This window comes from Bradysia coprophila, chromosome X, assembly GCF_014529535.1.
Source record: "Bradysia coprophila strain Holo2 chromosome X, BU_Bcop_v1, whole genome shotgun sequence".
Lineage (NCBI taxonomy): Eukaryota > Metazoa > Arthropoda > Insecta > Diptera > Sciaridae > Bradysia > Bradysia coprophila.
Genome location: NC_050737.1, coordinates 3,868,404 through 3,892,315, shown reverse-complemented (window position 1 = coordinate 3,892,315; position 23,912 = coordinate 3,868,404). Strand labels below are relative to the sequence as shown.

The window sequence follows — 23,912 nt, the reverse complement described above, 5'->3', positions numbered from 1 at the left end:
TGCAACCGGCTTATATAGACTTTTCTCACACACAATTGTATCCTCCGCGCAAAAGTCGATGGACTTTTGCGCGGAGGAGCGAATTGTTTTTTTTTTTGCGTATGAAGCATGGACTTTTGTGCGGAGGAACGTTTTGTGTATAAAGTCGATGGACTTTTGCGCGGAGGAACGAATTGTTCTTTTTTTGCGTATGAAGCATGGACTTTTGTGCGAAGGAACGTTTTGTGTATAAAGTCGATGGACTTTTGCGCGGAGGAGCGAATTGTTTTTTTTTGCGTATGAAGCATGGACTTTTGCGCGGAGAATGTAATATTGTATGCAAATAAAACTGATTTTCTTTCTTTTTTCAAATTATTATTTTTACTTGCACACAATATTACATTTCTCCGCGCAAAAGTCCATCGTCCATATAAATTGATGCAATTTATGTGCTGCTTAGAATGTGCAGTTATGTCGTTATTTTACTTTTAAAGCTGAATTCAGACTTGTCCGTTTGGTTCATCCGTTTACTTGACAAAAGAGCACGTGTTATAAAAGGCCTATCATGTGTGCTATTGTTTAAAACCAATCTGTCAAGTAAACGTATGATCATTTTTTCGTAAACATCCCACACATGTATTACTCATTGACATAGGCTCTGCTGTAATCTACTATTAATTTTTTTTTTTAAACTCAAGTCGGTCCAGGGTGTGCTCAAGAGTTTCCAGGGTGTGCTCAGCACACCTTCGCTCCTTAGTAGCTACGGCCCTGAACTTCAGACAATTTATGCATTTGGGTCATCGTTTTAATTGTTTCAATACGTATATATAATCCATAGCGTCGTCGTTTCAAGTAAACGTTTTCGAAATTAATTGCCAATAGACGAAGGGTGATTTTCTGCCACACACATTCGGCGGAAATATTCCTTTTCAGTAAAACGCAAAATTATGCGATGAACACTTCATCATTCCTGTCCATAATGCTTTTGTGTCATGAACGTTTAATAACCACACTTGATGGTACTGCATAGGTTTTCGTTAAAGTTTGAACGAGTGCGAAATTGGCGAGGGCTGTGAAAATCAATCTGTTGAAAATTACCAAGAAAATTATAAGTTTCCAATAGTAAACCTATTGAACAGGCAATGTTCAACTTGACCTGAAAAATGAAAATCAGAATTTTTTCAGTCATAGGTTTGTTTTTAGAAAATCTGACCTGAACCTGAAACTTTGAGTTCAGGTTCGAGCATTAGCGAATTTCAAGTTTCAGGTTTAAATTACATTTTTATAAAGCAGGTTCGATATGACCCGTTTCACGCATAATAAAGCCCGAAATTATAAATCCACCGAAAAGTCATATTGTACTAAACTGCTATATATGTGTTATGCGTTATGCACGTTTCAAAGCTTCAAATAACGAATGAATGAAGAATGAACTGTTGGCTTAAATTCACTTCTAACTCATAAGATCCTAAGCCCATCTCTATTGGGTCCAGGAATAAATGCGTAAAGAGGCAGAAAAGGCGATTGATGTGTTGATTGGCGAGTTATGATTCATTTCAGGTTATACTCTTCAATGTGTGTAGAGAAGAGATACGTCTAGTCCCAAATATACCCTAAATACGAGTCGTATCTCATTAGTAAGCCCTTAACGAGCCCTTAAAAATAAGCCTACTTTGACATAACTTTAAGTGGTGGGAGCGCTAGTGACTTTATATTAGTCTTGTGTAAAACTATTTTCTATTTCCAAAGAGCCATACATATCCAATAAGAATTAAAACACAGCCAGAAACACGTTCTTCCTTCGTCAGGTTTTGCCATGTCTAGTCTTCAGTAAATAGTAAATTGAAATAATAATAAATTTAACACAATAAGAGGTGTGTGAACAAATCAATGTCGTTCAACGTGTTAACAGCACCCTTAGCTTATGAATGTACGTAATTAGTATTTATGTCGACAGTGCGTGACCGATTTTTTGTATCAAATTGTACATGAACGGTTTCTTTTACAATCTATTTTAGTTCCTGAAGAAGTTTTGTGACGACCGGGATTTCATTTTAAATTTAGAAAATGACTTGACTGTTACCTACAATAAAACTTAATTAAAAGATCGCTAACGTTGAAACAATATTTTACCGCCTAATCACTTGATTCGATCACTCCCGTTCACCGGTGACCCGACTTTCTATTATCAATCCGATCCGCAGGGAAAGCCCTATTGACCCTAACATATAACGTCTCATTCGCAAAGCAACGCAACATTTTTGTTGTTGTTGTGATAGATATAACATGAAATTACTCGCATTAATAAAACAATTCGCTAAGAGCCTTATCATCGCAATAACTTCGGATAGACACCTCAACTTTCAAGACATTAGTGTGGTTCAAATCATGAAACAAACAAACATACAAAAAGAATCAGTTCTGCTTGCAACGCTCATTTAATTTTAATTCAAATAAGGAAATGCAACAAGAATTGGTGTGATAAAAGATTTAAAACTTACAGATCGTATAGTACACAAGAAAGTATCTAGGCGGAGAAGATGGTTGTCGATTGGCATCGAAAAGTGTTATTTATATTGAGCGGCCAGAGGTGATCATGAACCTCTAATTAAATATCTGTTTCGTACGGGCTGTGTGGAATATATATATATGTTCAAATTGGATTTACATTATAATGCTCCGTGTATGATCGGATTTCGAGCCATATTGACTTTATGGATGGTGACTTGGTTGAAGATTGGGAATATCGAATGGGGCAAATGAACAATGTGTTGTTGTGCATACATCTTTATGTGTGTGCTCTTGTTTGATTATTTATCGTAAATATTGCTTTGGGTTCTATCCATTTATGGTAGCTCTAAATGGTTATGTTATATTGTTGTATTATTTATTTATCCATTCATTGATTTTAGTGACCTTACTCAGACGATACGATACGGCTTAGAGTTTTTTGCTTAGATAATTTTTCACTGTGAATTATTTACATCTGACGAACGCAAAGACTTAACCAAGACAAATAGTTTTTTCCATCATTTGTAAGTTAAATTTTACGACTCATGAACCAGGGCTTGGAGCATCAAAGTCATGGATATTAGAGATATGGATGATAATGTCTGTGAGTTGTTTCATGTAGAGTTGGTAATCTCCCACACCGAAATTGACTTCCTACACTATTGAATAATTAGTTTTTATTTCGAGAACGAAAGAGTAAATACAGGAGGAGAGCATTGCGTTTTTGCCACTGCGAAAATGATGCGTTTCATGTGATAATCAACTTTCACAGGAGGCAGGTATCAGATCAGCAGCGTACATGTACAATGTTCTACGTAATTCATTAATTTGGAAACAACCTTGTGATACTCGCAGGCTCACTCGAAGGCCTGTTGCTCAAAATAATACTTTTCCTAATGCATGCTACCAGGCTAACAAAATTGTCACCTTCATGTAATAAATGTAATTTGCTGTTTTTAAAAATACGGAACGTCAGATAGTATGAACAGAAACGGAATGTCCAACACAAACGGAAACACAAACGATTTTTCTTTGGGACTTCCAAAGTTTTGCCAAAGAAAAATCGTTCGTCTCTCCGCTTGTGTTGGACTATCTGACGTTACCAGTTCCCTAAATACACTACTCATAGGATATCTTAAACAATATTTATCGACAAGACACTCTTGTGATCGATGGGGCTTTTCACCATAAATCTAATAATTACAATAAAAAGGAATCTTTCCAATGGGCATAATAAACGTTGCAGGTAATTTTCTAAATACCGAAACGGTTAACGTCTTTTAAAGTTGAAGTATAAATGCCAATATATCGATTAACATTAACATTCATAAACCGTAATGAAATGTCATATTTATGCGGCAATTAATTCCTTTTACAAAATGTCAATATGTTTTAACAGAATAATAAAATAATAAAACAATGCGAAAAAAAACCCGATAGAACGACGCAATTTGCACCAACAATCATTTATTGCTCGAAAAGATGTTTGGTGTGTACAGAGCTTTGTCATTTATATTTTTACCAGCGAGATAAATTATCTGAGCACGAGCATATCTGACACTTTAGTTCGCTTCGGGAAATACAGATGCTATTTTTCGTGAGAGAAATTTACACTCTTTAATCATCTCAAAGTAGCATCTCTATCTGGTAGAGGTGATGTGAGGGATGAAAATTGTTGGGCTATGTCATCCGTTGTCGAGAGCTACGTCAAAAATAGGCAATAGAGCTTTGGATTTTGTAGCAATATGTGACTTTATTTTCGTAGCTCTTTCGAATTGACTTCGTCACACTAGAGCTACGCAGATTGTATTTGTAATTTTGAAACTGAAATAAATGAAATGAAATGAAATGACTTAACAACTTATTGATCACGAACAGAAGTAACAGATTCCAGTGATACGATTGCTTCTATGTTTAGTGATTTTTTCTTAAAGTTTACTTTGTATTTCGACAGTACTTTTTGACAAAGCACATTGACATTTGGAAAAGACCGAAAAAAATATTTTTTTAATTTTCTATCACCATTTTACAGCCGGAATTTTCAAAAAATTGATGAAAAATTGATCAATTCATCAATTGTTTTAATATTAACTTACATGACTGGGGATAAAAAGATGAAAAGTAGAGTTTTGGTGTGAATGTTGTTGACCCGAGGCGAAACCGAGGTCAGTAAACACATAAAAACGAGACGATGCGTCGAAAATAGCGTCGAACGTAGTACTAAGAGTATGTCTTTCGATACATGTAATAAGAGTATACTAACGAGAGTATACTAATCAGAGAATACACAAACTGCTACTCCACCGAGAGACTTTTTCCCTCATCGGGTACATACCTATAAACTCAGGACAATTTAAATTTCACACTATTCTACGAATTGTTTTATTCTTCCAGCTCATAAATATATTCTATAGCCACCTTTTATCGTGTTTCATGTTTCATATTTCATTTTGCTACACAAAACGAGAAAGGTACGGGAAAAATGTGCATAATTTATGCAAAACAGCATATCATACTATTATATAAATTAGCGAAAAAAAAAGACGCTTCAGTTTATTATGCATTTGAACAATTTTCTGCTGAAGCGGTGCCCCATTAAATATTTATTTTCAAAGGTAACACCCAGATTAGTGGCCCCGAATAAATCAAATTTATGCTATCAAAATATCGATTTGATGAATTCTTTGCTGATTAGTGGGTCAGTTTTTGCTGCGAATGGCAGAACGAACGGAATTTAACAAATTTTGGAAGAAAAACATTGGTTCAACATGTAACTTGGTTATTTAAGGTAAAAAACAATCAGAAGTGGAATTTCATTCGCAGAAATGTTCGGTTTTGTTCCCTTGAGAGGGTTCCGTCTAAACAAAGACCATCGACTATTATACTCTAATATACCAGTGCCAACTTCTCGCATACATTAACCTATCAAAAAATGGCCTTCAACGAGGCTTATTCAAAGAAAGTTGAAAGTTGTAGTAAAGAAAGTTGTAAAAATATCTTTGAATTCTTAAAAGGACCATGAAGATCAGGACTTATTATTTAAGATCAATGACTTCCGATTAAAATTTGTTTTTTTTTTGGTCGACTACTGAAGTGCTCGTAATTTTGTTGAAAGTGCTAATAAAAAACACTTCCAATTTGATTTAACCGAAAATTTATTTCTCTGATCACGCAAATCGTTTCGAAACCGCATTCACCGGGAATATTACGGTGTGATGATAAGATATTTCAATTTAAGGAACATGCAAATGAAAAATTTCATTTTACAGTTAAATGATTTCATTTTGCTTGTGGCATCGTCATGATAAGTTAAATAACGAAGATAGAAGAGAAAAAAAAACCACTCACAAATGGGAAACATTCTTGACAAGCATAACAACAACAGTAACACAAAAAAAAATCAACCGGCAAAATATAGAAGCTCTATAACCCAAGCCCAAACCAATATTCTACCTACATATATTATACAATGTGCACACTTTATGCATAAAAATTGTGCTACGTGCGATAAAGGATTTCAAGAATAAACTACAGAGAACTAACTATAACAATAGAAAACTACAGATATATATATTTCGTTCATGGAGCACGAAGTTCAAATGGATTTCAGTGTGAATTAGAAAATCTCATGTAGGAAATATAGGTATTTTAGGTATGGCCGTTGACAGGCTACCATGTTTTCTGGTAAATTTATATAAGACATTTATTTCGATATGCGAATTTCTACAAAAAAAATAGTAATAATCACACATTCATTCGAAGTTCGAGGTGTGCATATGGGTTCATATCTTCATATTACCACCGTACAGACAGCTTTTTTGTTTGCTGTGTACATTCTGTAGTAATGGGTTTTTCTAGTCATATTATGAGAGGTTTGAAAGGTGACTTTTTTTTATAAATATAATCTCTCTGAAATGTTGTTGTGGGCTTTTATACAAAAAGCCATTTTATCGAAAATTTATGCAATTTATGTTGAACATAGAAACAAAGCTGGTCCTGCAATATGTGTGCACAAAATGTGGCTATATGTATGCGATTAATGTGTGAAATATTGAGATTAAAGTCAATCATTGCTCTTTTTTATAAGAAAACAAAAAAGATTTTGCATCTTTACTATATGGGCGAATGGCTATTAATTATCTACTGAATGGTATATACGGCATGCATTTGCCTTACTTTAAATAATCGTTAATTATGCAACATTCAGTTCAGAATAAACATTAGCGATTACAAAGTATATTGCACGGTGCAGACATTGCAGCCGCCAAAAGTGATAGTGTGCTGGTGTCCGTTCGTTTGATAATAATTTAGTTAGTTAGTTGAGCCCTGCTTCAGCTGTATTACCGGCTGGTTCACTCATACTATAACTATACCATTACCACGCTCGTGCGTGAGTGAACCAACTGGAAAAACAGCTGAAGTGACTTTGGTTGACGTTGACGTCCCTTTGGAAAACATTGCACTTCAATTTTTCTGACGACGTGAAGTCGAAAAACGTAGGCCCCTTGGCGAATTTAGTTTCCAATTCTGCCACAAGTCGCATAAAGAAAATGCATTCGTCGGCTGCCGGTATGACAATGATTTTAATGTAAACAAAACAAGGAAAATTACAAGACGCAAATTTTGCACAAGAGATCCTCATAATGTAAACGAACTGCAGTAAATCTTATTTGCATTTCAAATAGATGCCTGACAACAAATTCGAAACGAATCCATCCATTACACAGAGAGAAGCTACCTCTACACAGTACTCTCATTATACTTATTATACCATTTTAAAATGCATCGCTAAATATCGGTAACATACATAATATAAGTATACAAGACGCGCACATTTAAAATGTGATTTAAAATGTGATGAGGCCGTTAATTTGAAGTAAATAATTTTCGATATTTTTTTTAAAGCTATTTTAATTAATGACGATTACTCATTAGATAAGCTAGCTGGCGTGACGGAGAAATGTATATAATGCGGAGAAGGAAAAAAAAATAATTATAAACTTACCACTAGTATCGTTGATATCGAAAAAAGAGGTAAATGGATTCCCTTCTGAAACGAGCCCGTATCTAATCTCTCGTGGATTACCTTTATCACCATCTTCAGCATGAACTTGGAGGACCTTTAGAAGAAACATAACAAGTTTAATGGTTGGTTATGTTTGAAAGAAGATGAAGTTCACGCTTGTTAAAAAAACGATTTTTTTCGGATCGAAAATAAGGTACGAGCATAGAGAGTGTAATCAATTTAAGATTGGTTGGTATTTTGTAAGTCACGTTTATTATAAAAGGATCGAATCAACGTTAAGTAACCATACGTGTCTTATGTCTGTCTGTAAAGTTTTATATCCAATAGAGTACACTCTTTTCGATGCAAAGATTTTTTGTCGATGATTAAGTGGTGCACAATAATATATGTAATGTAACCGCACTGCCATTTCAACGGGTATGATACGATTCGTTATAGCATCAATGCGACGACAACGAAATAAAAATGTTCTCTATGCTTTTCCCTCCGTAAATATATATTTTGTTCTCAGTATAAACAAAAATTATTATTTTTTACCTTATCGCCGGGTAGAAGGCCTGGTAAAAGTCGGGTAACAGGTGGTGCCACAGTGAATATCGGAGGAACATCTTGTACATCTTCGACAATAACAATCACCTCTAAGCCTGCAATGTTTCTGGTATCCTGGCCCCCTTCTGCATACGCATCCTATACATTAAAACGAAATATATTTCTGAACTTGTATGTACAAACGTTCAATACACATTCTCATGGCACACATAAAACGTGTGAACAAATAAGTAAGAATCTTTTTGTGAAACCAACATCAACCAACTCATATTGTTCGGGTTATATCAATGAATCAGTGTGTAGTCGAATAATAGGTCGTACATACATTACATGCATACTCTCAAACAAACTAACGAAATGTATCCATTCCGAACGAAATTCAATTTATACGACGAGCACTACGAAAACAAGCATCCATTTTCACTTTCGTTTTCATAGATTTTTTTGCTTCAAATGTACCAGGCGTTCAGAAACGATAAATGATGAAAATGTATTGGCAAACGAATTTGTTTCTGTTGGTATAAATTGGGCAAAAAGTCGAAGTGTGGGTATACGTCTGTATGGGTATCAGAGATATATTAACAATGTTCGTGTGCTCGTATCATACACAGTCGAATTTCTTTGGTATATTCATTATGGTAGGTATATTGATAATATTTTTTGTACAGAAAGTTAGCTTGTTACCAATATGTGATTAGGATTGCAGCTTACTTCTTCTTCGAAATGTCTATGAGTCAAGAGTCATTATAACACTTCTTCATGCGTTTATAAAAGAAATCTGTTGCTTTGCCGTTCGAATGAATATGTTTGTTCTCGTTCTTGGATGATAGCGGCAATGGGAACATGAAAAGGCGGTGATGAAGGGTCGAAATTAGATCCGAAATATAACTGTTGACTGATAAAATTTATAAATATCAAACTCAAATTCGAATAGAGTTTCTTCCTAGCTTTCATCCCACGACACGGTTGTATTATGATCAAAATAAATAATCTTTGACACTTTCGTCTGAAAAATATCGAATTTGGCTTTAAACTGATAACATGGCCAGTGAAGAGCTTTTCGCACCGCTTTTCGTTAAATGAATTCATCATTTTGCTGTCTATGTTACTATAGTCGTGTAGCATCGACCAAAATATCTCCAACTAATTGTTCAACGACCGTCGAAATGTCTATGAGTCATAAAACAATTCTTCATGCTTTTGTAAAAGAAACGACCTATGATTTCCCGTAAGGAACATCTCAATATGTATAAGGAAAAACATTGTGTGCAGCTCGGTGATAAATGCTTTTTTAGTCAATGCATGTGTAGATGTAGTCGGTAAGTGGTCTTGGGTGACAATGCACACCGTGTGCCTAATAAAAATGTTTATTTTGACGAGTTGATGATTAGCCCTATTCACGTTAAAAAAATGTGGTTCAGATCCTTCGGAGGAATGTCGATTTCGTTTCATTATCGGACACTAAACAATTCTCTAGAACATCATAATTGACAAAGAATTGTTTCTGAGTCGCGCAACGCAATCGAAAATGCATGCGTTTCTATGCGTTACCATGCGTTTCTATGCGTTTTCATGTAAACTTTGAATGCGTTGCGCGACTCAGAAACAATTTTTTGTCAATTATGATGTTCTAGAGAATTGTTTAGTGTCCAATAATAAAACGAAATCGACATTCCTCCGAAGGATCTGAACCACATTTTTTTAACGTCAGTAGGGCTATTGATGATTGTGATCCTAGGCCGAAGATCCAAAGAAGATTATAAACCAACTCGTCAAAATTAGTATATTACTTCCGAGGTTCCAAGTTGTGTATTTGATATGTGGGGTGTTACAGACCCGAAGGGGTCGTCAATGCTTTATGTGATCACGTAAAAACATTTGGGCACAGGTATGTACGTATCAATTTGTATGTGTCGATGCAAAGATAAGTCCCAACTCTTTCTCCGAGCTGATGCATACATTTACATTCTAGATTCATATTCCCAATAATTCGTTCTGAAGTTTTACATAATATTTAAGTATATGACTTCGAATCTAAAGGTTGACTTTCGTACCGACGCGACGTATACGATAAATATTGAGTCTGTTACTTCTTTTGTTCACAGGATTTTTATTAATTGTAATATTGGCTAAGTATGTGAATATTGTTTACTGGACAAATGGCTTTAATGATAAATGATATTTCCCAGCTCCTTTCGTAAAACAAGATGCATTGAGTTAATGGTTTGTTTTTAAATAATATCTTGTATCGATTAAGTATACCTACGTCAGTTTCTTCGGTCTTGAGTAAACCCTTTCTCTTTGATGTATCAACAGAAAGTTGAAAAAAAAAAACAGTTCCGTAACCGTAATGACTTTCATAATTAGTATTAATTAGTTCAGCGGACCTTTGAGACGTCAAGGTCATCCAGGCAGTCTGTATTACACATGGTTTTAATAAAAACGGATTAAATCAGAAATTGTTATCTTTATTTCTGCAAGTTTTTTTTCCTCATTTTTGTTTAACTATCGACCATAAAATCGCTGTAAAACTGTAATACAAAATAGAATGGATTTTGTGGCATAATTTTCGTTCGCATATCATTCGCAACTCAACCGGACGATTTATCTAAATGCAAAAATAATTAATCGCAGCATGAGTTTAATTAACTTATACGTGGACCATTAATTTTATGAAATTTTATAAATTACAACTTTGATATTCAAACCAGTGGTATCTTGAATTTATCGACAAGTCTATGGTATATCGAAGAAATTGATATTTTTCTAGCCAATCGAAACGAGGTGTTTCGCATTATTATATGAAAGTCATAATAAGTTTAGTGCCGTTTAAGAGGAAGTAGGTATTCGCAATTTATTGATATTTAATTAGGAGTAGAGTGAGAAAGAGAGAGACAAAGAATCAAATTTTTTTCCGAATTCATTACTGTCTACTGTGCTGGTGCTTCCAGCTTGTTTGTTTCAATTTTTATTGAGTAAAATGTCTATTCGTAATTAACAACAACAACAACAAAAAATATTCTCACCGTGTCCAGTAGAGAATACTGTTATCTAAAAACGACGTATCCAGTAAATAACTATTACACCGTCATAATCATAACTCAGTATGGTTTCTCATGGCCATATATATCAAGAAATGTATATAAAATGTATATATAAAGTTATAGTTATGCAATGTCGATGATTTAAAATTTTCTTTCTTCTTATGTCGGTCGCTTGCAGTGTTTCCATATTTGGAAAGATTTCATTCATATTGTCCAAATGATAACCAATTTAATTATATTTTTTTTCTCCTCCATGTTTCTCATTAAATCATTAAATTTATATTTATTTTTTCATGTAAAAACGACCTCTCCTCGCTAATCTTGAAAACTTGTACAAAATAAATATAAAATTTATGTAATCGCATAAGATTATGTTGATGTGCTGTCCCGGACAAATAATGAGCAAAATTGATAATCATGTTATAGTCACAGTTAATCGAGAAACTTTTTAATTAGGCACTCGTTTATGTTTAGCCTGAACACAACAAAATAGTGGAAACAGAATTATCTCTATGCCTGTTACAAATGGCTACCATCTGTTTTTGACAACGACTTCATGAATAAATGAAAAGCTCTGGCTGATATTGTCTTACATGAGCATGTTCAAAGAATTGAAGTATAAGAATTGGAAATCAGTCTCTTGAAAATAATTAGATCAAGTGAAGTAGTAGACCCGATACTGTAGGTTGCATGGGTCCGGAAACAAAGAAATTTATTGATAAATTGGGCTCTTCAACGAGGTAACGCTGCTTGTGTTTTGGGAACATTAGGTAAGAAGAAGATTGATGATGTTTATTTACTGCAGTCTTTATCTTGAAATTTTTTTGAAAAGACCGATTTTTTACCGGCTGCGCCATAATTGTGAGCAGTCTTTTTTGTCGCATTTAGAATAATAAATTAATTTAAAACTGTTGCCATATGTGACATGATTTCCATCTGCAAAAGGTTAATACACAGACGTCTGCTGTCGGTTTAAGTCGAAACAAAATAAGTAATTTTAGCGTTAGGCCCTATTCACAGACAAAATTTTCAAAAAAATTTCTCGAACTCGAAAGAATTTGCGCAACGAATTCTAATAAATTCCGACTTTTTCGATATGATTTTTGTATGATATTGTGACTGAGACTAGCCATAAATTTCACTATATTGCCCTTCGACCATTCATTGGATCTCTGGTAATGAAACCATCAACTAACAAGTTAAATGGGATCAATGTTTACACACTGCTTCTTATAAATTCGCTACACCTTTGACAGAAGTAAGGCAACGACAAAAATTGAGTCTATTACTTCTTTTGGTCACAGCATTTTAAAGAATTTGATGCAAAATCTATTACTTTGTTGGTTTGCATATTTTGCTACAAAAAAGAAAGGAAAAGCTCGTCGCTCTTTTCGTCGGTGTTGATAACATAATGAATGTTGAACAATCTAACAGCAGTATTGTTTCGGTTTCAATTATGGATCAAATAGATAATGTGTGAGAAGTAAAAGGGTATTAAGAAAAATTGATCAGCGTTATCAAATCGGAGGTAATATGAAGAAAAACACAAAACATTCTCTCTTAAAACAAAACGTTTCCATTCCAAATGTTGAAATGTTGTCCATTCAATTTGCACATAATCGACTTCCAGTACTAATTCATGTAACTCTCTACCATATGTTTAAATGTGTTTTTCTTTCATTTCAAAAAATAAAAAAAAACTCAAGGTGGCAACGTAAATTAATTACCTACAAATTTATTTATTAATTAATTATCATATTAAGTACTTTTGAAATAAATCCACTTTGAATGCAAAGCGCACACTCCATAAGCCTAATGTCAACAATATGAAGAAATCATAAGAGGAAATTTTATGATGGCTTTCCTCACTTAAATTCTCTAATAATATGTGCCTGTCATAATGTTAGTATCCCCGGCAAAGAAATATATGCTGGTTATCATAGATGACGTGATTTTTTCTATTTGTACACCTGTTGATGGGAGATCTCAGGTAAACATTTAATTTTTTTTTTATTAATCAACTAGGCATATATACACTTATAATGTTCTACCGAGTTCGTAACTATAGGATTTTATAAAGTTTCGTGAGTTTTTTTTTTCTTTATTATTTTGGAAACGTTTCATTGCTGACGGTTTGTATTTATACGAGTAGAGTGGATCTAGGTATATATACACACTCGTGTGTATTAAACACCTTTTATGAATAATGTTTACTGAAAAAATTATTGTTCTTGTTGGTGTTGTTTGAGGTAGGCATAAGTGTAAATAAGTTTTTGTTGCTGTTCATATTATGAAATTAGGATTAGGTTTTTTTTCTTCTTTGAAGCTTTGATTTTATTCTTGATTACAACTTCCATCAAACTAATCAAATTAATTTCATGGAATTATGCTAATTCATTTTGAGATTTTTTTTCTTCAAAATTTTAATTATGAAATTTAGGTACTTTCGAAAATGAACAGTAGATCAAAGGCTTAAAACTTTATCGTGAATAAAAAAAAAACCCACTGACTTTCATTGATATCATAAAAAGAATGCTCATAAAATGCTGACGAAGAGGATATTCAACGAATCACATAGTTTCAATATAACCTAAGTTTGAGAAACGTACGGCCGCTATCGACATCGAAGAACCGAGATGAAAGACGGGCTCTAGCTAGTGTTCTTATATAGCGAAGCGCAATGGAGTAAAAGATTTCGTATCAAAGTACTAGTCAAATTTAACATTTTCCAAAAAAAAAAAAAAAAAATAATCAAATCAAAAGAAATGCAACACTGTCCTGTCTACCAGATGGGGTTTGTGTTTATTTGGAATTTAATTGCACAAAATAGCGGAATGAAAGTTTCTCGATTTTTTCTTAGTATTTAACGAAAGTGTCTGTCAAGGTTGGTTCCTGAGGATACGTTTCGATAAAAGAAATCTTAGACAATATACTAACTTTCAACGATTATCTCGGAAAGAAAGCACTTCAAGCAGGGGTGGTAATCTTAAAGTACCGAAACTGAACAGTGTGCTATACTAATTTTCATACAAGATCGGACTCTATTTGGCAGCTGTCATGATCATGCTTACAGTGCAGTGCCTATATTCGAGAAAATATTTTCACGAATTTTCTCAAATTTGCGCGATTTTCTCAAATTTTCAAAAAAAAACTTTTTGGGAAAATTCACGAAAATTTGAGAAAATCGTGAAAATTTGAGAAAATTCGTGAAAATATTTTCGCGAATATAGAAAGACAGTGTTGATACAAACGTCCAAAAATTCGAGACACACTGTGTAGTCCAAGCCCTTGTGTCAAAATATAGTTTCGTTCGCTAAAAATGTACTGAATGTGTGATAACGGAAAAGCTCAAAAAACATCAAGCCAGCGGACTGACACAAGGGACTGGACTAGTGGCAAGTAAGTCAGCAAAATTCTGATTTTAATTATTTTTACAACAGATTTTACAACTATTTATTCACACAAACACACATGCAACCCCGTAAATAAGTTTCCTTCACACTTACATTTGCCAACACCGTCAAATGGTACATGGATTGCGTTTCAAAATCCAAAGGTCCCAGCAATAGAATGGTTCCTTCTGTTGTTTCGGGGGAAGCAATTTTCTGTCGTATCGCGAATAACGGTGATCCCCACAATTCCAAATACACCGGCTTCGTATACAGCGGATTTTTTCTTGCGATTACATAATCGAGTTCAGTGCCTCGTTTAGCATCCTGAAAATAAATAGTTTAAATATGAGCGTTTCGTACTTTTTGTTACATTTTGTGTGCAACCATTTATGATATACTTGTATGGCGAACATAATAATGGCATTAAATTAACCCTCGTCAGGCCGTAATTTTTATTTACGTTTTGAGAATAGGTAGAACGGAATATTAAAGCACAAAAGAAATGATAATACGCGTACTGATCCAGAATGGAGAGCCGACAAAAGGTGGACGGTGGAGCGGAGACGGTTTTCTTTTTACTAGCAAACAAATTTTAGGAATTTAGCACATTTAGCAAACCATCAACCAAAATGAAACAAAACTCTGGTTCTGGTATCCTAAAATCGATTTTACATTTGTAAGCATGACAACTTACAGGGCGAGAAGAGAAATTAACTTGAAAATTGGGAATACAATTTTTATTTGATGCGACCAAACGAAAAATTTATTTTTAATTTTCAACTTAAGTTCTTTTCTTGCCTTGCAAATTTTAACGCTGCGAATAATTTTCATATAATTTGTCCACATGCTGACACAAGACCAAATGAACTACATGCCCTTTTTGCGAGCCTTTTTGGTCACCATTTTATGGGTAAAAAAGGATGCACATTTACTTCTCTAATTTAATTTTCCATTTTAAGTGGTGTGACATATTTCTGTGAGATCTATAACTATGCAAAATGTTCGAGCATTGTCAGGGTTTGTTTAAAAAAAATCCGACAATTCCGAAAAAAATCTACAAAATTTTTAGGAATTTTTCAAAACTTACTCCGAAGAATTTTTAGAATTAGAATTTAGCAAAAGTTCCAAATTAGTTCGTTAATTGTGTAGACGGATCGCTCATGGAGATTTTGCAATTCTTTTCAGATGAGTCTAATATTTAAAGCGTGAAACGCATCCACTATACACATCCACCCTTTATCGGCGGCTCACCATTCTGCTCAAAACTTCTTTATTCAGAAAATGTTGTGCCGGATCGATCCATCTGTATAAATCTCATTTACCACAATACATTTTATATATTTGCATCATTTCGTTTCCTCCCATAAAACCAATGGTTATTCCTCAATTTTTACAATAAAATCTTGTCATTTACATACCGTTGACGTTTTACGGTGCATAAATTGTGAAATGAAAAAAAAAACGTGCAACGGAAAAAAAATTCTTGAATTGTTTTAGGTATCTTATGCATTTTACCTGCATCGACCTCCTCGTGCATACACATAGACTCGCAAAGGTTCTTTTTTATATAAAGCAAATATTCTAGCCGCAGAGATGATCATCTAAACAGATAAATCTTATGCCGATGGAATTTAATTTTGCTCTGGAAGATCGGTTTCTACAGATGTTTTGGCGAAATATATAAATAAATTTTTCGCTCTTGACTTTTTCCCAATGCAAAAATAACGATCACACAAAACTAATGCATCATCTTGAGAAAGCACAGTTATATTCGGAATATTTCTGCATGCAGACGATCTAATATTGAAATGGTAACAAAAGTTTAGAGACGTAGAATTATATATTAGAGCATTTTTACTCATGTCCATCTAAATGATTACATGCGTAGCGTATACGAAATGGCAATAATTACAGATAGAATTCGAACGCGATGTATAATTATTGTATGCATGTGAAACATTATACAATTTTTCGATCAAATATTATGTAAATTGTGTGGGGGGTTCGGTTTTAAATCATAACAAAATGGATAATGAGAAAAAGAAGATTAGATGATCGTTTCATGTGGATTCGTCTAATTATAATTGTCTGTTGTTCAGCATCCACAGATAATTGTTTCAAATAACTAAGATTTCAAATGGCTTAGAAAATTGGCAGTTTTGCTGTGAGCCGCAATTATACCTTGAACACGTAGTATTTGTATCATTTGTGTGTTCAACTAATCCTAGTCACATCGTAGGAATGCCTTACGATGAAGTGAAGGAGGATCCATTAATATAACTGGGGATGAAAAGTTGAGGTCTAGCTTCAGAGTGGAAACTTTCCTTTGTTGGTGTATGAAGTTTGTTGATTCGAGGCGATGCCTACGAGACTTTTCATTTTTATACCCAGTCATTATATCGATTTTATCGATGCTGTAATACCCTAGACCACTTTTCTTGTTTTCTCCAATGAGCCATTTTCACCCTTAAGAAAAACACAGTCATGTAATAGCACATTACTGTCTTGCTGTGCCATTTTTTGTTGAGGCGTGTGGGAAGGTTGTATTTCGAGACGAAAGCGAGGAATACATCCCACAAGTCAGTACTTTGTGGCCAACTCATTACCTTTTCGCTCAGAACTAGTTTTTCGCATTTTCTTATTTGATCTCAAGACAACAAAGAATTTTACAGAATCTGATGGTGTCCAAAGAAACATGGAAAGTATGATTTAAATTGGATTAACGAACTTGGGGCGACAATATCTTTTGACATGTCAACAACACAAAATGTTACCCGGGTAACATACAAAATCTGTCCTGCCAAAGGTGTCGTAAATACCACTTTTCATAAACAAAAATGTGCTGGTCTTTTGTCGAAAAAATATTTTTTTTAAATTAATTATTCAGCGCTCCACCCTAACCCAAAGGAAATTCGTTTCGCGGAATGAGTCTATGTGAAGGTCTACATCGTTGTAATGCTATACGAATACGGTATAATATTTATCAACATTTCCATTTGATATATTCCGCCTTATTGATTGATAATTTATGGTTGGGGAGTTTAGATTGTCACGTTTGTTGTCTAAGAACAGTCGTTTATAACGTTACGTTGCTTACATATATGTATATAATATGTTCAAATGAATGGAAAGTAGTATGATTTCATAATAATTAGAAGTAACAGCGTCTATTTATTGATTATTACTGCCGATTATGCTCTTATGGTGTTAAATTAATGATTTTTTATTGATGTTCAATGTGCTGCTTCAACATACCTATGCACTTAGCAAGTTATGGAATGATAATTTTTCACATTGGACAGTAGATTTTGCATTGCTTGGGGTACAGTGTGCTAAAACGCTTTCATGTGGAGCCGATTGAAAAAGGATCAAGTATAGCTTACGAAAAGGAATTAAGCTTACACTGGCCCAATATGCGATGAGGTCTGAGTTGTGTTCTCTCATATAATAAAATGTGTGTCAAGATTTGGGAAGTAAATCATTCTCTAGGATATGAAGTACTAGATTTCATCGTGGGCTGATGCGAAAGCATCGATAAAAAACACAAATAAATAGACCGAAAAATGAATCAAGATGAATCGGGAAACCAATACTAATTAGTTTCGACAACTCGATGGAATAAATAGAATACGCCAGCGACATGACAGTGGGAATTTAGTTAAATTTAGTGAAATAAAAATAGTGAAATCTTAGAAAAAAATCTCAGACTTTGATGCGTCTCAATTTATTTGACCCTCTGGCCGAGTCTTCAAACTCCGCCATAAAATCTTCTGTTGCAGAACAAGAATGATCAAATTTCCATGGTTTCGCTTCGTTTGATTCAAAAATTAAATTTTTTACTCAGAACTGTCTGTAATGTTCCATTGTCAAGGTCACTTAAAATCGAATACATTGACTAGAAAAACTACTTCTCATTGCTATGTTCATAATAATTATCGATTTGTCTTGTTGTCATAAAAATGTTTACACTTACTTCAGGTATCATAATTATGGCAGCTTTATGTGGAAAAATTACGTCATGTGGTGTGGTGAAATTGGTTGCCGTAATCGAACAGCTCTGTACAGTCATGCCACCTTTTGTGTCTTTAACAGACACTTGAAAATCGTGATATCTGCCTGCCTCCAGTCTTCTCGTTAAAATCACATTCGCCTGGCACACCGAATTATATTTGGTGCATGGCAACGATTGAATTTGTACTGTTGATGATGATGCATCGCCTGTGGAAAGTTGAATAAGTTATTAGCTGACGTTTAGTAGGACTTACTATTCGGAGGTACTTCCTAAAAATTTATTTTCTGTTGAAAATGGACTTTGATCTTCATCAAAAATCTTAAGAAAACTCTAAATCTAGGAAAAGCGAAGTTCAGGCTCATTAATTTTACAAACCGTATCCCTCGCACTTATTTTGGTCACGCGAAATCGAACCCAGCTTTCCTCAGAGAGTTCTAGACGTCTATAGCATAGCTCCGCATGAAGACTTATAGAACTTAGTGACAGATTTTTGTCCGAGACAACCTTTAAATCCTTTTTTTTAACTCTATCAAGCCAATGTAAAAAAATGTTGGAGACACGTTGATCTGCATCTTTGTACATTTAACACCGTAAAAAAATGTAATTCCGAGTATAGGGCCTCGGTTATACAAATACAGACTAGGTTCATTAACATTCCATCTTTACCCATATACAAATTACGGTTAAGTACCTGATAATTCAAATTGTAATGGATAATCAAATTCCTCATCAGTGGCTCTCAATCGATAAATCACTGAACCGACTGCAGCATCAGCTGGAACTAGCACCAGTCGCATACGAGTTGATGGATCGAATTTTGGATCGATGCCCATGGTGTGCGATGTCAATTGGAATACCAGACATATCCACAGCGTGATCATGGATTGAATTCTGGAATGAAATGAGAAAAAAAAATTAGAAAAAAAATAAATAATTTTTAATGTGAGAAATGATCGACTGAAACACCATTCAAACATGTAAACATTTCACATTGTTTTCAATTTAGAGTATGCATTTGAAACAATTTATCATATTCTCTTCAGCGAAGAATTGTTTCTTTCTCATTGTTCGTGTACAGTAAACAGTAGCCGCACACACATTACTAAATGCCACTATATCTTAAAGAGATTTTCTTCGAAAGAAAATCTATTCGCGTTTTTTTGTGCTGTTCGGCATGAGATATTCACATTTTTTTGGTGAAGATAAAAGAAAGAATTCGCATTGTTTTATTGATTTGTATGGCACTGCCGTAAATAATTGGAATAAGTTGACACAGATTTCATATTTGTACATGCAAAAATCGTTCACTCTTCAGAGATTACACATTCAAAAGGAAATTACTAGCACCACGGGATTTCTTTTTCAAATCTTGAATTTATGGACCCAAATGGGAGTCAATCGAAACGGAATAATCGCTGAGAACGTTACGCACATTATATCAAACACAAGAATGGGAAATAGTTGACGTGTACTGTATGAAGTGTACTTTTAATTTTAAATTACGCCTGTGGGGCCAGCCTTACTTTTTTGTGGAATTTCTTTTCTCAACTACGACCAATTTCTATGAGTTTCTAAAATTTTACATTCCAAATTTGATGCATGATGTGACTGACATCAGCATCGGCATTGGTATCGGTGACTGACTGTGGTCATTGAAATTAAGCATTTTGAGTGATATCGGGATGCCATACAACTTGGTGTACGCTGTTAGGATAACTAAAGTGACGACGAAATATTCATATTCACAGAATCATACAGCTTTATTGTCGGATCTATTATTTGATCTAAGTATTTTCAAGGGATTTATTTCAAATCTTTTGCTTCGATTGTTTGGACATACTTTTTGCTATTTAAGACTGCTTTAGTCAGAGCTTGTGTTTATTTCGGAAATTTTTAATCAACGCACTGTTCAACAGGTGTGTGTTTGGTCTTCTAATTGAGTGATGTCAAAGTCAGCTTCGGTGCTTGACAGTGCAATGGTTGAATGTTTCGTGGTCAGGATTAGAAAGTGCTCTCAAGAGATTGCAGTAAAATTGCATGGTATCGATCTGCAAATAATGTTCATCAAAGACTTATAGATCAGGTGAACCAGTTAGCTCGTAAGTTCTTTTACCTACTAACTCCTATTATATAGGCCTTGTGTAGCTGTAGGTACAGTCATTACAACAACAATAAAAATGAGCAAAGGGCATGCACAAAACAACGGAATGTCGACAATGGCAAAGTAATATTGGTTCGTAGGCATTTCATTTATGTACAGTGATTTACCATACTTGAAGGATAAACGACAACCATGCGACAAAACCAACAACGAATACTGGTAATGCCAATAAATATTACCGATAAAATATGGCTAATATGTACATACGGTTCTTATTTACCATAATAAAATATGAATAATTTATAGACAATTTAAGTTGGCAGACACGCATTTGCATTATGAATAATTATTGTGTCCATATGAGATAGGTTATGATTAATGTAACAAGATGCGTATAACGTTTTTTCATTGTCGTAAGGCATGTTAAATTAATTCGAAACAATTTGGGAAGAAAATCTCTGCTTAAAGTCTGTTGAAAATTCGATTAGCTGAATAGGTTCAAAGATTAAGTACACGAGATTTAATCCATCCTTTCTTCACCCGGTAAAATTGTTTTCATTCTTTCTTCTTCATTTTTTTTTTTGGTTGTTGTTTCAAATGATTAAATTTGATGTTAACAGGGGGGCATTTTATGCTCCGTAGGGAGTATTTCATAAAATATTTTCATACATTAGTTGGGCTCCCACTCGTACAGAACTACACTCATACACAGCACACCGATTTATTTAGATGAAAGGTAAAAACGGCAGTGCAGTAGCATTTTATTCTTTAATCCGAATCAAAGGCCATCTGATAATTGTGTTGCGAGAAGGTTTTGTTTAATGTTAGATCTACACATTGTTTTCCATATGATAAAGGATTGGATTTGAATGATCGCTTGATCATTATTGTTGGGTGCATGTCTATTTATTCGAACGCAATGCAGGTGTTGGTCAAATATTTCAAAAGTATTTTTCACGGTCCGTGACACTCAGTGCACTTAAAAGAGCTCTGAAAGTAGGTGTTAAGCTGACAGAAATTGATAGAAATATTGCTGCTAGAGATAGAGAGAGAGAGAGTATAAGGCGGTACGTTATGTTTACGACAGGCATTACCGTTACTTTTATTGAAAATCTAATTTTTCTGACTTAGTTACAAATGTCTAGCGATTGCAATGTTTTTTTTAAAAACGATATAATTTATTTACAAATTTCCTAATTTGTCGAACAAATATCAATTTTTTGTTATTTTTAAGTGAAACTCTATATTTTACTGACTTTTAATGTATCCAGCAATACAGTGAAAGACAAAGCTTTACTTATTCCTAATAAATTCATAAAAGTTTCAGGATCATTAATTTTAAGCGCTCGTGCTTGAATAGAGTAGAGACCATTCATAAATTAAGCAAAATTTTGAAGTGAACGAAAAAGTGCACTTTTCAACCCTCTATAAAAGCAAGTTTAAGGACTCATAATGTCAAACAATCATTCCGAAACTAAAGTACTAAAATCACCGCGCTATTCCATATAGCTCAGTTTGGAAGCACATACCTTATTAATTTAACATACGGTTCATTATTTGTTTACTTTCGAGCATTATCGTTGTACGGTTCCGTTGACATATTAACTCTCATTACAGCACAATTGTGTGCATATACATAATTTCGAATGACATTATAATTTTCAGACGCAAAAATGCATTGCGCACCACAAATCGTACTTTATATATGTGCAGCGTTCAAAATTATGTATGTTTTTCCATTAAGCAGCTAATACGCCGAGAAAAGATATTATTTTATTGCACAACAATGCTTGAAACCCAAATACGGCTAAATTTAATGTACGTTAAAATGATTAATGAGTTGTCATTAGGAATTTTACGCTATCATTTACGCTAACACTTTCAGACGGCTTTAATTTTTTTTGTTTTTGGTGAGTTGACAAATTTTTCGCGATCCGATCGTTCGACCTACACACCAGATTATCGAAAGCCACTTAACTGAAAAATGTGTGTACATTTGATATTTTGTTTAATTCCATTTCACACTCACGTTGCCGTTTTTCGATTCATTTCGGAATATTTGACTTATACGTACAGAAAGCCTTGAAAATGTTGGTAGCACATGGTGTCCGCGAGAGTATTACTTTTAAATTAATAATATTTATACTGAAAGCAAATCAAATCAAAGCGAAACGAAGTAAAAAAAAATCTACTTTTAATAATAAGATCTATTCAGTTATTAATTTGACTTATTAAACCAATTCCGAATGCAAAATAATTAAATGCTTTTTTATTCAAATTTTTAATTTAATTTCAACATTGAACCTGACCCAATGCAAATCATTTAACAATTTAAAATTTTTTTGCTTCTTGAAATATGATCTCGGATTTTAGATGATCCATATCCTACACACATTTTTTTTTTGTTTCAAGCAATTTCCGAATGACCTTCGCTAAGTATTTACATCCAATTGCTGTATAGATGCTAGCCATTGTATTACATAAGAATTATTTCTATTCCAATAATAAGAAGAGAAAAAAAGCATATTACTCAATCAACATAAATTACTTTATTATCGCAAAGTTTCGAGTCATTGTCCATTAAAAATGTTAGTAATTTTTTTTTCTCTCTTACATTACTATAACACCTTATAATGAAATGGATTCGCAGAGTATATATGCATCAACATTCGATACACACAACATATCATTAAACTTGTACGTGATGAAAGAAAATGCAGAGTCTTAATCGAATGAAAATTGACGTTGGTTAACAATGGTGGTTCATGACGATCGTTTAAGGAAAAAATATGAAAGATTATGGTGTACATGTGTTTGTACTTGACCAGGTTTGGCTTGTAAGTCAATTATTGGGAATGTAAAATCAACCGATCTTCGGGTCTTTATCTCGCAAGCACGTAAATGTGAAAAAAGCTTTCGCGATTTTGTAAATACACGTATTAAGTCAACACGTTGATTAAGTTAATTCCCTAAAGCGAGTTAACAATTTTTCAATGGCTTTGGGAAATGTATGAAAGAAATATCATGCGATCATATTACGGCTGTATGACTGATCTTGACAGTTCAAAAGGTAAAGGTTGACATGAAATTTGTACAGCTTGACGACTTAAGAAGTAGACAGACAGATCATGGTTCCGTACTTTACAGTTACAGCTGTTCGTGCTGTGATTGATTTTAATGCACTACCATATGATAAACACACTTCCTATCATATAGTAAGACAACTATAAATAATGTTTGCATTGATTGTTCACTCGTGAAACTAATTTACCTTTGAGAAACCGTTAAATAATATTTA

The 23,912-nt window shown here is 33.9% G+C and overlaps 1 protein-coding gene across 4 annotated transcripts in view; it reads right to left on the bottom strand.

The window, feature by feature from the left end:
* Positions 1-23,912, bottom strand: part of LOC119083755 (cadherin-86C) — a 106,879-nt gene that overhangs the window by 12,861 nt on the left and 70,106 nt on the right. For 3 of the 4 annotated variants that reach the window (XM_037193539.1, XM_037193564.1, XM_037193547.1), the window contains exons 3-7: positions 19,205-19,407; positions 18,475-18,719; positions 14,616-14,825; positions 8,054-8,203; positions 7,496-7,610 (exon numbers count right to left, since the gene is read on the bottom strand). In XM_037193539.1, the coding sequence (XP_037049434.1) occupies positions 7,496-7,610; positions 8,054-8,203; positions 14,616-14,825; positions 18,475-18,719; positions 19,205-19,407 (923 nt within the window). The remainder of the gene's footprint in view (positions 1-7,495; positions 7,611-8,053; positions 8,204-14,615; positions 14,826-18,474; positions 18,720-19,204; positions 19,408-23,912) is intronic. The other variant, XM_037193555.1, reaches the window with a different exon arrangement.